The sequence below is a fragment of the Adiantum capillus-veneris genome, chromosome 26 (genome assembly GCF_014529385.1).
Source record: "Adiantum capillus-veneris isolate H3 chromosome 26, ASM1452938v2, whole genome shotgun sequence".
In the NCBI taxonomy this organism is placed as follows: domain Eukaryota; kingdom Viridiplantae; phylum Streptophyta; class Polypodiopsida; order Polypodiales; family Pteridaceae; genus Adiantum; species Adiantum capillus-veneris.
This window is the reverse complement of record NC_140956.1, coordinates 104580222-104593521: the sequence shown is the minus strand read 5'-3', so window position 1 is coordinate 104593521 and position 13300 is coordinate 104580222. Positions and strand designations below refer to the sequence as shown.

The 13300-nt window shown below is 39.9% G+C and overlaps 1 protein-coding gene across 4 annotated transcripts in view; it reads right to left on the bottom strand.

The window, feature by feature from the left end:
• LOC147423935 (zinc finger CCCH domain-containing protein 37-like) overlaps positions 1-9587 on the bottom strand; it is a 38591-nt gene extending 29004 nt beyond the window's left edge. For 2 of the 4 annotated variants that reach the window (XR_015186696.1, XM_086502307.1), the window contains exons 1-2: positions 9273-9587; positions 7930-8123 (exon numbers count right to left, since the gene is read on the bottom strand). Coding sequence is in view for 3 of the 4 variants with exons in the window: in XM_086502307.1 (XP_086358433.1) it covers positions 7930-8123; positions 9273-9516 (438 nt within the window). In the remaining variant the exon portion in view is untranslated. Of the gene's footprint in view, positions 1-7929; positions 8124-8235; positions 9242-9272 lie in introns of those variants that run through there. The other 2 variants (XM_086502308.1, XM_086502309.1) reach the window with 2 other exon arrangements.
• Between the last annotated feature and the right edge of the window lie 3713 nt (positions 9588-13300).

Genomic DNA, 13300 nt, shown 5'->3' with positions numbered 1-13300 from the left:
TTCACCGCTACTAGTGTAGAAAGACAAATCTTAGGGGATGTGCATAGACTATAAAGCTCTTCATAAGAACGCAATCACGAACACGTTTTCAATATTCAAGTTGAATGATATACTTGACAAGTTGCAAGGCTCTACTTGTTTCGGTAGAATTGATCTAAAGAGTGTAGATTGTAATCGACAAGCCATTGGCCAGGCGGTAAATATTAAAATCACTAAAACAATCACCGAATTGAATCAAAACAACAAATACTTGAACTTGAATGAGAGAACATCACACTATAGCAGGGGACACGGAGTGGTGGAGTTCCACTCCCAGAAGCATTAGCCTCTGTGTCAGGCACACCTTTCGATACTTCTTTTCATATTCATAATCATAGAGGCAATCGTACCACCATGCACTGATCTCCAAAGTAGACCCCCAAGGTTTCTTTATAAAGGCACTAAAACCCAAAAGCAATGTTTGCAAAAGAAAGCCTCGAAAGCTTTCTTGCCAAGCCCCGAAAGCTCTCTTGCTAATAGCATGGCACTCAAAAAGCTCTTTTTAACAGGCGCTCAAAAAGTTATGCAAGCCAACTACTTTCCACAATAGGCCAAAAAGCAATCCAAGACCTGGGGTAAGGAGGTGGAGGGGGGAAGGGGGTGGGAAAGGGGGCTACGAGGGGTGAGGGGGGGGAGAGCGAGAAAGGGACGTGCAATCTTGTCAAATTCATCAAAACAATCTTCAGTTTTATCCCTATCGCTAACTAGAGACAAAATGCTACGGCCATTTCATCTCAAATACCCAAACAAATACACATTTGCAAGAGTAGATCAATCAATCAATTACTCGCATGTAGAGAAGTTTCCATCACATCTATCTCATTAATTTCTAGCAGATATCTAGATGCACAAAATTCTTCAAACAATCATCAATATCACCCATATCAATGATTAGAGACAAAATGCTCCAATCATTTCATCTCAGACACTCAAATACACACATTTTCAAGAATACATCAATCAATCAGTTCCTCACATATAGATATAAGTTTCCAAACAAAAATATTGTCATCCTTCAAGAATCTATGGTTGAACAAAAATGACATAACCATATATTTCCCTTTCCAATCGTGTCGATCTATTATGGCGAGTGGAGTGTCTCCCCTGATGCACTAGGCTCTGCACCAAACTCAAATGTTGAACACCTAAGGGTTCTACACACAGAAGCTCCTCACATCAGAAGATTCCAAGACAAGGTCTCTCTCTTTCGAGAGTTATCTACCACATCACCCTCCTCCAAATCCATCACACATCCAAGGAGATACTATGTCCAATTTCTGTTCTATACTAATTCAAAAAGTCATTTCTATATTGGCACAAAATCAAAAAATTCCACCCATTCCTCTCTCATACTATTCAAGAAGCTCTTGAAACACATTAACCTTTGAAAAGATTCTGCCAATCCCTTATATCGCATCTTCCAAAACACCAAATCAATTCATGCCTTTGCTTCTTTGCTCTTGTCCTCTACTTCTTATCTTTCCCCTTGGTCAAACATTTTTGCAAACTCTCAAAAGCATAACAACCACTAAATGTTTGTCTTTCATAAACCCTAGTAGTAGACCTTCGAAAAGATTCTATCAATTCCTTATATCCCATCTTCCTAGATACCAAATCAATTGCTTTCTTTGGTCTTGTCCTCTGCTTCTTATCTTTCACTAATTTTCTATCTTTCACGAACCCTGGTAGTAGACCTTACCAAATCTCAAACTACTGCATCCTCTTTCCGCTTCGTCAATTTAAGAAACTATGTCAAAAAGTAACCTCCTCTTTAGCTTCTTCAAAGGAATTGAATCAAAAAGCAATTTCTTTAAAAAAGCGTAGGTTGCCACAATCTTTCTATCGTCGTACTACTTCTTCGCTACTTCACCTTCATCACAAAGATGAGAAAGTGTCGCTTCCACAATCAACGGCTACAATTCTAGACCGGATTGTTTTGTGAAGAACAATCGTCGAAGCTAGGATACCACTACAAAAAGCAACCCACTGTCAATGTGGCAAAATCACTGTAACAGTCGCCACTAAACAACAAATACTTGAACTTAAGAGAACATCGCATTGTAGAAAGGAGACGTGGAATGGAATTGGCTCCTAGGTCAAGCGCCCCTTTCAGTACTTTTTATACCACATAATACAATTGATGGGGAGTCAACAAGAAGCTTTCCTTTTAAAACATGGCACCTTAAGAGCCTTTGCAAGTCAGGTGCTTTCCAAGACATGCAAAAATGCAATCGAATTCCATATTGTCCTGCAACATCACCGCACAGTAGAAAATCTAGCAAACTTTAAGGGACTGTTCGTACACTACTTTTCTTTTGTCAAATCAATTATCATCTACCACAACATCACTTTGCAACATTTACCATCAAATTGAAATTGCTCCTAGAGATGTACATAAGACCACATTCAAGCCGTCCTTTCAATGGTATAAATTTTTGGTGATGCCATTTGGGCTTACCAATGCTCTTGCAATGTTCAAAAAGACTACAAACTTTTGAATGCACATAGATCATCAAACTCTTAAAGACTTCTTGCCATAGCCAAAGTTGTCTGAATGATAGATGAGATAGGCGAATAGATGAGATGAGATTAGAGAAATCACCAACAAGGCCTCCCAAAAAAATGTTAACATGCTCTATGAAACTCAAAAGAGAACACTATTTGTTGCGTCTGAAGCGAAAAGTTAAAACCACCTCTCGATAACATTTACTCGCATAAACTTGCTATTGCAACGCGGTAGAATCTTGGTAAAGGCCCCTTCTCCGCAAAGGCGCTCCAAAAACTAATGCCAGAAGTGAGAGAGAGGAATTGCTTTTGTAGGTGAGGTCAACCCACGATAATAGAGGGCTTTCCTTTGCTTGTCCTCACAAAAATAGAGACTGATTTTGCTGTCACAAAAATACGGAAGCGTAAACTAACGTTTAATTGCACTTCAAATACTCGAGAGAATTAGAGAGAGAGAGAGAGAGAGAGAAAGCTTGACACTTCATTGGGGACCAGAAGATGGGTTGGTCCCCCCCATAAAGAGAATATCTTTATTACTAAGGGAGAATCTTTACACGCACGGGAACGAGGCGAAAGCCCGTCCTCTATTCTTTCTTGGCCTTTTTCTGCTTCTGACTAAGAGAGTAGAAGAACTGCTCTCTGACTACTGAGAGGATCTATCCTCTTCTGCGAGATTTTGGGAAGCTCTCGTAGGGGAGAGTCTACCTTCCACAAAACTCATTGGAAGCTCTCACGAATGAGGGTCTATCTTCCACTAACTGTGCCACTTTGGACGTAACCATTCCTGAGCGTGTTCCAATGCCAAATTGGAGGTCCTTTTCACAATGGAAATGCTCCAAACTTGGTGTATGTGTAGAGCAGGTAGTGGGGAATGAGATTCTATTAAGACTTTGCTGAAATTCACCCTAATCCAAGTAATTAGGGGGTGAAAACAGGGAATTTGCAACAGCTAGACAAGGGAGAAAGAGAGTTTTCTACTACTTTACGCGATGAAACTTCTCCCAAAGCTGCAAGCAACCATGAGAGGCCTGTTCTAGGTGATGGGTGCTCAAGGGCTCCACATACACCACAAGGTGCTCCTCTCAAGCTTCAATGGAGAGCTTCACTGCGTAGAGGATGGTCAACTTGGGGGGGGGGGATAGTGCACTGCCAACCTAGTAAGAGGGGGAGGGGCTGCTCTCTTATAGCCTCCCAGAAGAGGGGGACGCTAGCATGAAGAGAGGGAGTGAGAGAGAGAGAGAGAGAGAGAGAGAGAGATTGCATGGGAAAGTGTGCCAAGTGACACTTACTTTAAAATTTAAAAACCATTCAACTTTTGACTTTAAAAATCCTATGCTAGTTAATGAAATGTGCAATTAAGTGCACAACTGCACACATAGATGCAACAAATGAAAATGTTACCTGCTCCCTAGTGCATTGCCGTGCCAGCAATGCTCTCGCATTACCTGTTCGCACTTGTCCGACCATTTGGTCCAACGCAAATCATTTAAGAATACTTTTAACTAACTTATCCTAAGGTCGTAAAATAATCAAGCTTTAGGGTTAATAGTCTAAGAACCCCATCTCATTCCTGTGCTTGCACTACCGCGCGTAATTTTCTGAGCCTGAAATCTGAGGCTACTATCTACCCCTTTATTGAAGACCCGATTTCCCAATCACTAGGGCTTCAGGGTATTTTTCTGTTAGGGTCTCCCTGAGGTGCTCTGGCCCAAACTTGGGCGCACCTGAGGCCCCAGAAACCGCTAGATCTATTCTGATGTGCACACAACTAATTAGATAATTCTTTTCTCGTAAATAAATTAATTATTTACAGAGTCTGACATAGTTACATTTTGGATCGCCAAAAAAAGAGGCAGATAGGATCATCCGAATTGAGAGAGAGGAAGCTTTAGTGGCGTCATAATAAGAGGTAAGCGATAGGAGGCTGTTTTCCTTACGCCAAAATCAAAGTGAAGGGGTCGATTTATAATAAGGGGTCTGTTTTAGGGCGGTAGGACCCAATTAAAACCTTTAGAATCCTGCAAAAATCATGTGCAAATGTCATCCAATAAACATACGCTTGCATACACAATTTGCCAACACCCTTGGATGCATAGTAATAGCTCGTCATTAAAGCCTCATTTTATAATCTTAAAGTAGTTCTTTGTGCATAATTGTGATTATTGTAGGTAACATCTCTTGTAGATACCATCAGTTAGCCATGGAGCTTCGCAACACGAAGTTTTTAAATGGGTTTCAAAGGGTTCAAAAGGATTTGGTCAATGTTTGAAACACCATCCAAAAGGCTTTGTAAAAAATTTCAAGATAAAGTGTTTAACATACCTGCATGGACATTGAACGAACATGCACATTGCACATGTGTAAGACATGACCTAGGTGTATAACGCGCTAGAGAACATGGCTTCAAGCTTAAAACTTCTAATAGGTGGGAACCACACAAGTAAACTATCACTTAGCCATGGAGCTTCGAAACATGAAGTTTTTAAATGGGTTTCAAAGGGTTCAAAAGGATTTGGTCAATGTTTGAAACACCATCCAAAAGGCTTTGTAAAAATTTTCAAGATAAAGTGTTTAGCATACCTGTATGGACATTGAACGAACATGCACATTGCACAACATGTGTAAGACATGACCTAGGTGTATAACGCGCTAGAGAACATGGCTTCAAGCTTAAAACTTCTAATAGGTGGGAACCACACAAGTAAACTATTGGTCTTCAAAGAAATGCAAACGTTTCCTCGTGATTATTTGTGTAAGAAATGGATTTCTTGGCAACTATGGGTACAATCTCACATGGTGTGCTTCATGTGCCCAAGACTTTAAACAACTTCTTCTATCTTTCAAGCTACCTCAACAGATTTAGGAGTCGATTTTATTGATCGAGCAACTCGAGTGATTGATAAGCATTCTTTGTCAAGTGTTCTAATCGTGGTTATATATATTCTATTTGAACTTTCACTGCACAATGTCACTCTGATCAAATTATCATGTTGAGTGCTCCAAAGACTCAATTTTCAGGCTCTTATTTCTAGTCATGAAAGTCATGAAAGTGTACATTCCAATTGTTTCTCCTCAACATATTGTGTCTCATGACATGGTTCGACAATAATCCAAAACGACAAGATCTTAATCATGTTTGCTTGTCGTATTGAAGGCAAGCAAGAAAAGTGTAGATTTCCAAAAAAAGGCTTCATATCTTGTTTATTTGTTTTCTTGAGTTCAACCAGGCATCTGGAAAGACAAGGAGATCAACGAAGGGAATATTTTCTAGAAAAGGCTTCATCTCTTACTTATCATATTCTTGAGCTTACCCAAGCTTATTCTAGTTGCCTTTAAAGTAATTTCATCAAACAAGGCTATGTTTTCTCTGAAATATTTCTTGATCAAGCAAGAACACGAGTTTCTCCTCTCAAGACCTACAAAGGATAGTTTCTACACAGTCCATACCCTTTGAAAATTACAGATTGTAATGATTCTAAAGGCAAGCAAGACAATGAAAGACCTCTCTTGACTCCTTTAAAAATGACGGTTTTTCAAGAGACACAAACTCAAATAGTAACATACAGGAAACAAAAATGCTAAGAAAAGATGCAATTATCTAAAAAAATATGACTATTTTCTTTGGCCATTTGAAAAAGGCCACTACTTCCATACTCTCCCAAAATTTCTTTCAACTTATATGCTTACATTGAGCAACTCTTCATTCGCTTTAACCTTATTTAGCATCCTCTAAGAATATCCTCTCATAGGCTCAGAAGAGAATCTCAACCCTAAAAAATGTTTGTCATACCCTTGCCTCCACTGCCTCCCGCAAAAAGCCGATGATATGATGACCTTCCATGCCAATCATTCACACCATGACTAACCACATATGAAAAGGAAGAAAATGCATGCAAGCACTCCACGAAGGTTAACCAAATACTTCCTCGATATGTTAATAACATCATTGCCCTTGAATACATTAAAGTCTCCCCTTTATTATTTTCACCACAACAATATATATCTTAATGAGGTGAAAAGTCAAAATTTATGAAGGCGAAGGCTAAAACGTGTAATATTGTAACTGAGAGGGAAAAACAATCAAGTAGGCAGTTCGATTAATTGCATCCTTAAGAATGAACTTAAGATAAAGGTTGAACTAGAAGGCAAGCAAAGAAATGACAGCTTACACGAAGTAAGTTCATCTACCTTTACTTCAAACTCATTCAAATCAAGGACATGCTAAGAATGCAAAAATTAGATCCTTGTTGTTGAGATAACACAAAAGCGCAACCTCTTAAATACTAAAAGGGGTGCACAATGAAGAGAGATTCTAAAATGAAACGTTACACTATCTTTTACACAATGTACAAAACTTAAATGCCAAATCTTAATCTTATCGAGCGCAGCTTGACAGTAGTTGCAACATTCCTTGGCGTCATCAATGCCTAGAAATAAATAAAGATTTATATAAGTTGTTCATTATCGGAACTTGCATTGTGGTCACAAACCAAAAAGCTGAGCATCTAACATGATTGACAAGGATGTAAAAATCAATTCGTCCACACTAGAAAAACATCACGCTGCCCTTCTAATCTATGAAAGATTTACCCATATCCTCCAAGAGAATGTGGAAGAAAATCATGCACAAAGAAAGAGTATAAGCTCTATCTTGTAAACTAATGTGCGTTATTATCATTGTAGCCTAATTGACAATGGCCACAGATTGGAACCTAGTGATTTCACGTCTTCACCTCATATCAACACGCCTATAATTGTGTTTATCCATCAAGAGCATAAGCAATTGCTCAAGAACAAGACCCATTCCAATTATTAAAAAAAAGCAAACATTAGATAAGAGCAAAAGGCAAATGAGGTTCGCCTCACACCTCCTAAGGGAAGGAATACAGACAATATTAAGACTAAACTGACATACAATCATGTCAAACATAGATGCACATAGATGCATGGAAATATTTTGCTGTTATCTCTTTCAATTCTCTCTTTAAGCCTATCCAAACAGTGCACACACTATGTCAAAGAAAACGAGAATGAAAATCTCGTCGTTGAGATATGTCCTACGTAAGATGATCTACGAGCCGTTTCTTGAAGAAAGAAACAAAGTTTGTTACATGTAAGTGATAGAAACATAAGAATAAGAGCCTAGAAAATTTGTGTGAGAACAAAGCCATCTAAACAGACTTTTATATTAACATAAAGCTTAACCAGCTTGTGGTTCGTACCTGCAAGACAAGGTCTAGCATATTTAGATTAATTGTAATATAATAAGAAACTACTTAATGTTTAAAATTTTAGTAAAAGTGTGAATATAAGCTTTTATAGTAATAACATGTGTACAATCAGCTTTACGAAAAAGACCAGCATCGAACAAAACAAAGTATGCACCTCCTTCCAATCTGGAATGCCACCAGCCGGAACCCATGCAGGATGATCAAACTTGCAATTTGCTCCAAAGCTACAAGTTCTTGTTCTCATGTAAAACACGCAATCCTTTTCCCCGGGCCTTTGTGGAAAAGGAGTAAACAATTGAGGCATCTCATATCTAGTTCGCTTGGACAAAGCATCTCCAGAATAAAAGACTTTAATAATCATAATATTAGTAGTTTGATAACCAATAATGGTAAAAAAAAAAGATAGTAAACCCATGTAACAAGAGCAAACAGCACAGTAAGGAGAATATATATGCAATACCGCGATGTTAATTACCGATGTAGAATGACCATCATAATTGAAAGATGGCGAACACATATTGTATTATCATCACACGCAGTATCCAGCAAGTCCGCATAGTTATATATGTACCAATGCAGCAGCAGAAAAAAGAAAAGTGTCAGACAAATTGCTATACTTCTTTGCATACTCAAACATGTATGAATCAAAGACCATGTGTAAATCAACGACAAGTAGAAAGCTATCTTTACTTCAATCGACACAATACTATGCTACCTCCCACATTGAAAACAAAAACTTAAACTGGACACAAGAACTGCCTTCCTTTACAACCATGCCGGCGAACCTAAGGGTCAGAAATGGAAAAATAAGCCGCTCCATTTTATCCTCCTATGAAACATGGGCTATCAAGGCTGAAAACATTTAAACACACCCATAAGCAATTGCAAGCCTTAAGACGAGCTTAAGCAGGACAGAGTACCAAGTAATTTTGAAAAGATTGTTGTGCAACACGTGAGAACACCCAAAAATTGAACTTTTCATAGGAACTACAGAATTACACAGCTCAAGAGACCACTGGTATCATTTCAGTGACACCTTCTATGCTTGAGGTCATGAGTCAAACGACCAAAAAGCACTACTTTGTTCATGTTACACTGAAAGACTGTACAGAAATAGGAGATGACCCAGATCAAAACAGAGCACATGAAAGCAAGCAAGACTCCAAGGCCATGAAAGCACACAAAATTGCGAGCAGAGGAACAGGATCGCAAAAGCTACTACAAAAAACAAGCAAAAACAATAAATGCGATTAACCAACATATGGCCTCAACGAAGAGCTGTGCAAGTTTACTGCAAGAGCGAGTGAGATGAAAAACAGGACTACGTGGACTTGAGCTTTCTAGGTGAGACACAGCGGACACACAAAAGCAGAGAAGCACCTGAACACTCACTCGCAATACAATGCAAAGAGTCAAAAGAGAACCAGCAGCAGACAACAACCAGACCAAAAAAGACAAGACGCGGAACAAGAGAGAGGTGGAAGTAGAAGCGTTTACCTTCGTCTCCAGGCCGTTTGAGAGTGGAGAAGAGAGGATCCATCGGCTGCCAAGAAGCTGCGGAAGAGCCGTAAGCAGACGATGATCCGTAGAGAGAAAGGGGGTCCGTGCCGAAAGAGGACCGAAAGGAGGGGTCAGCAGCATAGGAAGTAGCTGTAGTTGACGGAGCAATGCCTCCGTAGCTCCCTCCAAGGCCCCCGTACGTGCTGGAAGCCCCGCCGCCTTTCTGATACAAAGACGCCATAGCCGCCAAGCTTCACTTGCTCTTGTGCAGGAACCGGAAGGAGAACAAACGCAAGTCCTCACCGGGAAAGGGTTTTAGTGCAAACGGTAAATTTGTTTGAGAGAACGGTGGAAGAGGATGAGATTTGAACACGAGACCCGTCAACTAGATATGCACAGTCAAGAGGGCGTTTAGACTGCGCGGAAAATGCAAAAGTGCAGGGACGTGCGACCTACATGGTGAAGGATTATTTGCTCAAGAGTTTGTGCGCTTCTTCCGGACCCACAGCAGCGGCCTCAACCCCTCGAGACAAAGGCTGGGTTCAAACTGAATTGGCAGAAGAAACAAGCCTTCCAAAATCTTCTGCCGCCTAGTGTGAACAGTGTGGAGGAGGAAAAGTGAAAAAGTGAAGGGGGTTGAGAGAGGCCCTCAACTCTTGCGAAGGGGGGGGTCAGAAGAAAAATGGAGGGCCCGGCGAAAGAGTGCCTCAAACTCCAACCAATTAAATTTTGCCATTGAGGATCGACGCCCCTTTCCATTTTTCTTCCGCTGCCTAGTCTGAACCTACCCAAAGACGATGAGGCTTTGAGTGAAGCGCTTTTAAAGCGCCTGTTGTGCGGAGAAGCATTGATCTCTAAATCTCACTGAGCAAAGTTTTTAGGATCTAGCCAGGAAGACGCACCTAATTGGATGTCTGATTGCTCTCAGATTACACATGAAGTGCTCCACACACAGTGTGAACAGCTTGGTGTGGAAAACTCTTTGATTGCTTGCGATGCCTCTATGCAATTTGAATGAAGCCTTAAGTGTCACAAGATGGGGGACAAGTGAATGCAAATAGTATTCAAGTTGTAAGTATTACTACTAGCATTAAGTTTCCAATGGTATTCCTAATGGCTTTTTTTTAATTAAAAAAACCCATAAATTTCCTTATAATAAAGCTTTCCTTGCAATTTTGGGCCAACGTTCGCTCCTCTAGTGTTCACTGGCAGTTGCTGTCATCTCTCTTTTGCATGATATCCCTCTAGTGCCTAACGCCCAACCTTCCACCCTATGCCCCTTAACTCCGAGGGACTCTACCTCATACAACTCATCTAGTGGCACCGTAGCCACCACCTGCATCTCAATGTCCTATTTTCGTCGTGTGCCGCCCTGTGTGTACAGACTAGCCCCACCTATGCCACCCTGAACTGGCAAGTTGTTGCCCTGCCCATTGACCCCCTGTTAGCCATTGGTGGCAGGGCACCCAACCCTCTCTCAACGACTTGTCCTCATTTGCTACGTGGTATGTTGTGTACAACCCATCCCTTGAGCACCTACACTTGGAAACGAACGAGCGAGCGAGCATATGAGAGAGAGAGAGAGAGAGAGAGAGAGAGAGAGAGAGAGAGAGAGATCCATGTTGTGTTTTATATTTAGTCATTAGAAAGGCTTGACCTTCTAGTTTCCATTCATTTTTAACCTTCCCATCCCACACAAGGCCTTTCAATTTCTTTTCCACTTCACCTTTGAATGTCCATCAATGAAGTAAGGGAAACAGTTTTCCTTTTTTTTTTTAGATTGGGGAGACCCACTAGCAGAGAAACAAGAAACACCTAGGTTTAGTGTAATTCCACCAACAAATTTGAGATTAACCTTTAATTTTTTTATTTGAAGGTGAAAAAACCAACAAAATTTAGAGAAATTTGGTGTAATTTAGTATAAAAACCTTCAAATCTAGTCAATTTATCTCTACTATTTTTCATATATAGGTCTACCACGTCAACGTGCTCCAAATTTGGAAGATTTTAATCCATTCTCTTTGGTCTACGTGAGTATTCCACTTTTTGTTGAGCCAAGAATGGACGGAGATTTCTCTTTGAGATGGGGGGTGAAGCAAACAGAATCCACCTTTCCAAAAGAAAGCATCAGGGTTAGGACATTCCTTGTGAGACAAGAAGGGGGTGAGTTAGTTCTATGGTGGGAAAGTAAGCTAGCTTGCTTAGAACTAATTGTATGTCCCAAGGTTGAGATCTCCACTCCACAACTATGTCCAAAAAAAAAAAAACATTTGTAATATGTGATGACTCACGACGAGTATTGTCATCATTGCAATGCTTTCCTAACTATTCCAGTAGCCCTTTTCTCTTGATTGAGTAAAAGCGCCCAAGTGTCCAATATAGACCTCTAGATAATGTTGGCCTTCAAGTATAATTGGGCTTTGTGGGAATCACGTCAAGTTGGATAAGAGGCATGTGCATATTCCATGCCTTGGAAGATTTGAAAATATGTTCCCTTCCCTCTATGTTATTATTCAATTTTTGTTGAGCAGAGGATGGAGGGAGGGAGAGAGCATTCTCTTTTAAACGGGGGTATGTAGCAGAGAGAATCCATGATGGAAACTCTGACCTTGGCATTTCCAAACAAGGCAAAGATAAATTTTACTATCCGATTTGGTTTTAGGATGATTTAAGTCCTGATTAGTTTCTCTTGTATAGTCAAGTCCCTCCCACATTGGGACAATCGTTTCTAATTATAACGAATCCTTTTTGCTCCAAGCTTATCCATTTCATAACCTAGGCAATTATCTTGTTGGTAACTATTTTAGCAAAGATTTTGTAGGCTAAGTTGAGCATAATGAATGGATGTCATTGGTTATGAATATCATTCATAGCACCTATTTCATGCAGTACTTTGATGAATCTTGCGTAGACAACAAGAAAGCCTAATTGTTGCATAATCCCTCTCCTACTTTAAGTAGGAAGCGGTAAACATCATTTCAAATGTTTAAAAGAACTTGACACGCGTTCCACTATTTTGAAGATTTAATTCCCATTGCAATTTCAAATGTTGAGAAGGGTAGATACACTTGCAACTTTTCAACATCGGATCTCTAGTTGAAAGGATTTGATCTCTAACCCCAACTATGTTTGTCAAAAGTAATGCCCCTAACCCAAGATGTATTGGGAAAATTCCTTTACAACTTGCAACTTTTCAACATTGGACCTCTAGTTGAAAGGATTTGTTTGACAAAAGTAATGCCTCCAACCCAAAGATGTGTTAGGAGAATTCCTTTACAAGGGCAAGACCTTCTTGGTAGCTAGAGGCTTTATTACCATCACTTGGAGCAAAGCATAGGAATATGATCCTTTGCTTTTTTTTTTTAGTATCCAAGCAATCCTTCTTAGGTTATCAATTTTTCCCATCCACCATGATCTCAAGAAGAGAAGTTTTGTGTGCTCCATGGCTATGGGTTCTTCTCGTATGATTCTTACTCTCATGAGACAACTCTTGTTTTAGTCTTGGATATAAGGTCTTTATATTTTTATAGGAATTGCACCTTATTGCATAACTCATTTCTATATCCTAATGGCAAAGACACGCTTTCTTATTGAATTTAACGGTTTGTTGAGTGACTTTGAATGGAAACCAACTAACCTTTACTTGGTAAAAGGGCATGCGTAAAAAACCTCTACCCATATACTCACAATGGTTTCTTGAACAATGGGGTCCTTGAAAAATATACATGTCAAAGGGAGTGAAGGATTTCATGTTTTTATACTCGTGTTGTCTGTCAGCGGGTCACCATTGTCGCACCGCTCCGCTTCCATGATGGGAAAAAGAGTAAAGGGTTGCAAGTTAAGCCTATTTGATGGCTATATGGTTATTGAGTGTTGGGTTTATGCTGGCCATGTCTGGCCGCTCATCTAATTGTTGGGTTTATGCTGGCCATGTCCGGTCGCCCATCTAACTGCTACTAACCCAAGTGTATAGTACACTTGAGCCACTCTTCAATATATGTGTACATTATAATTGGGGGCCTTAA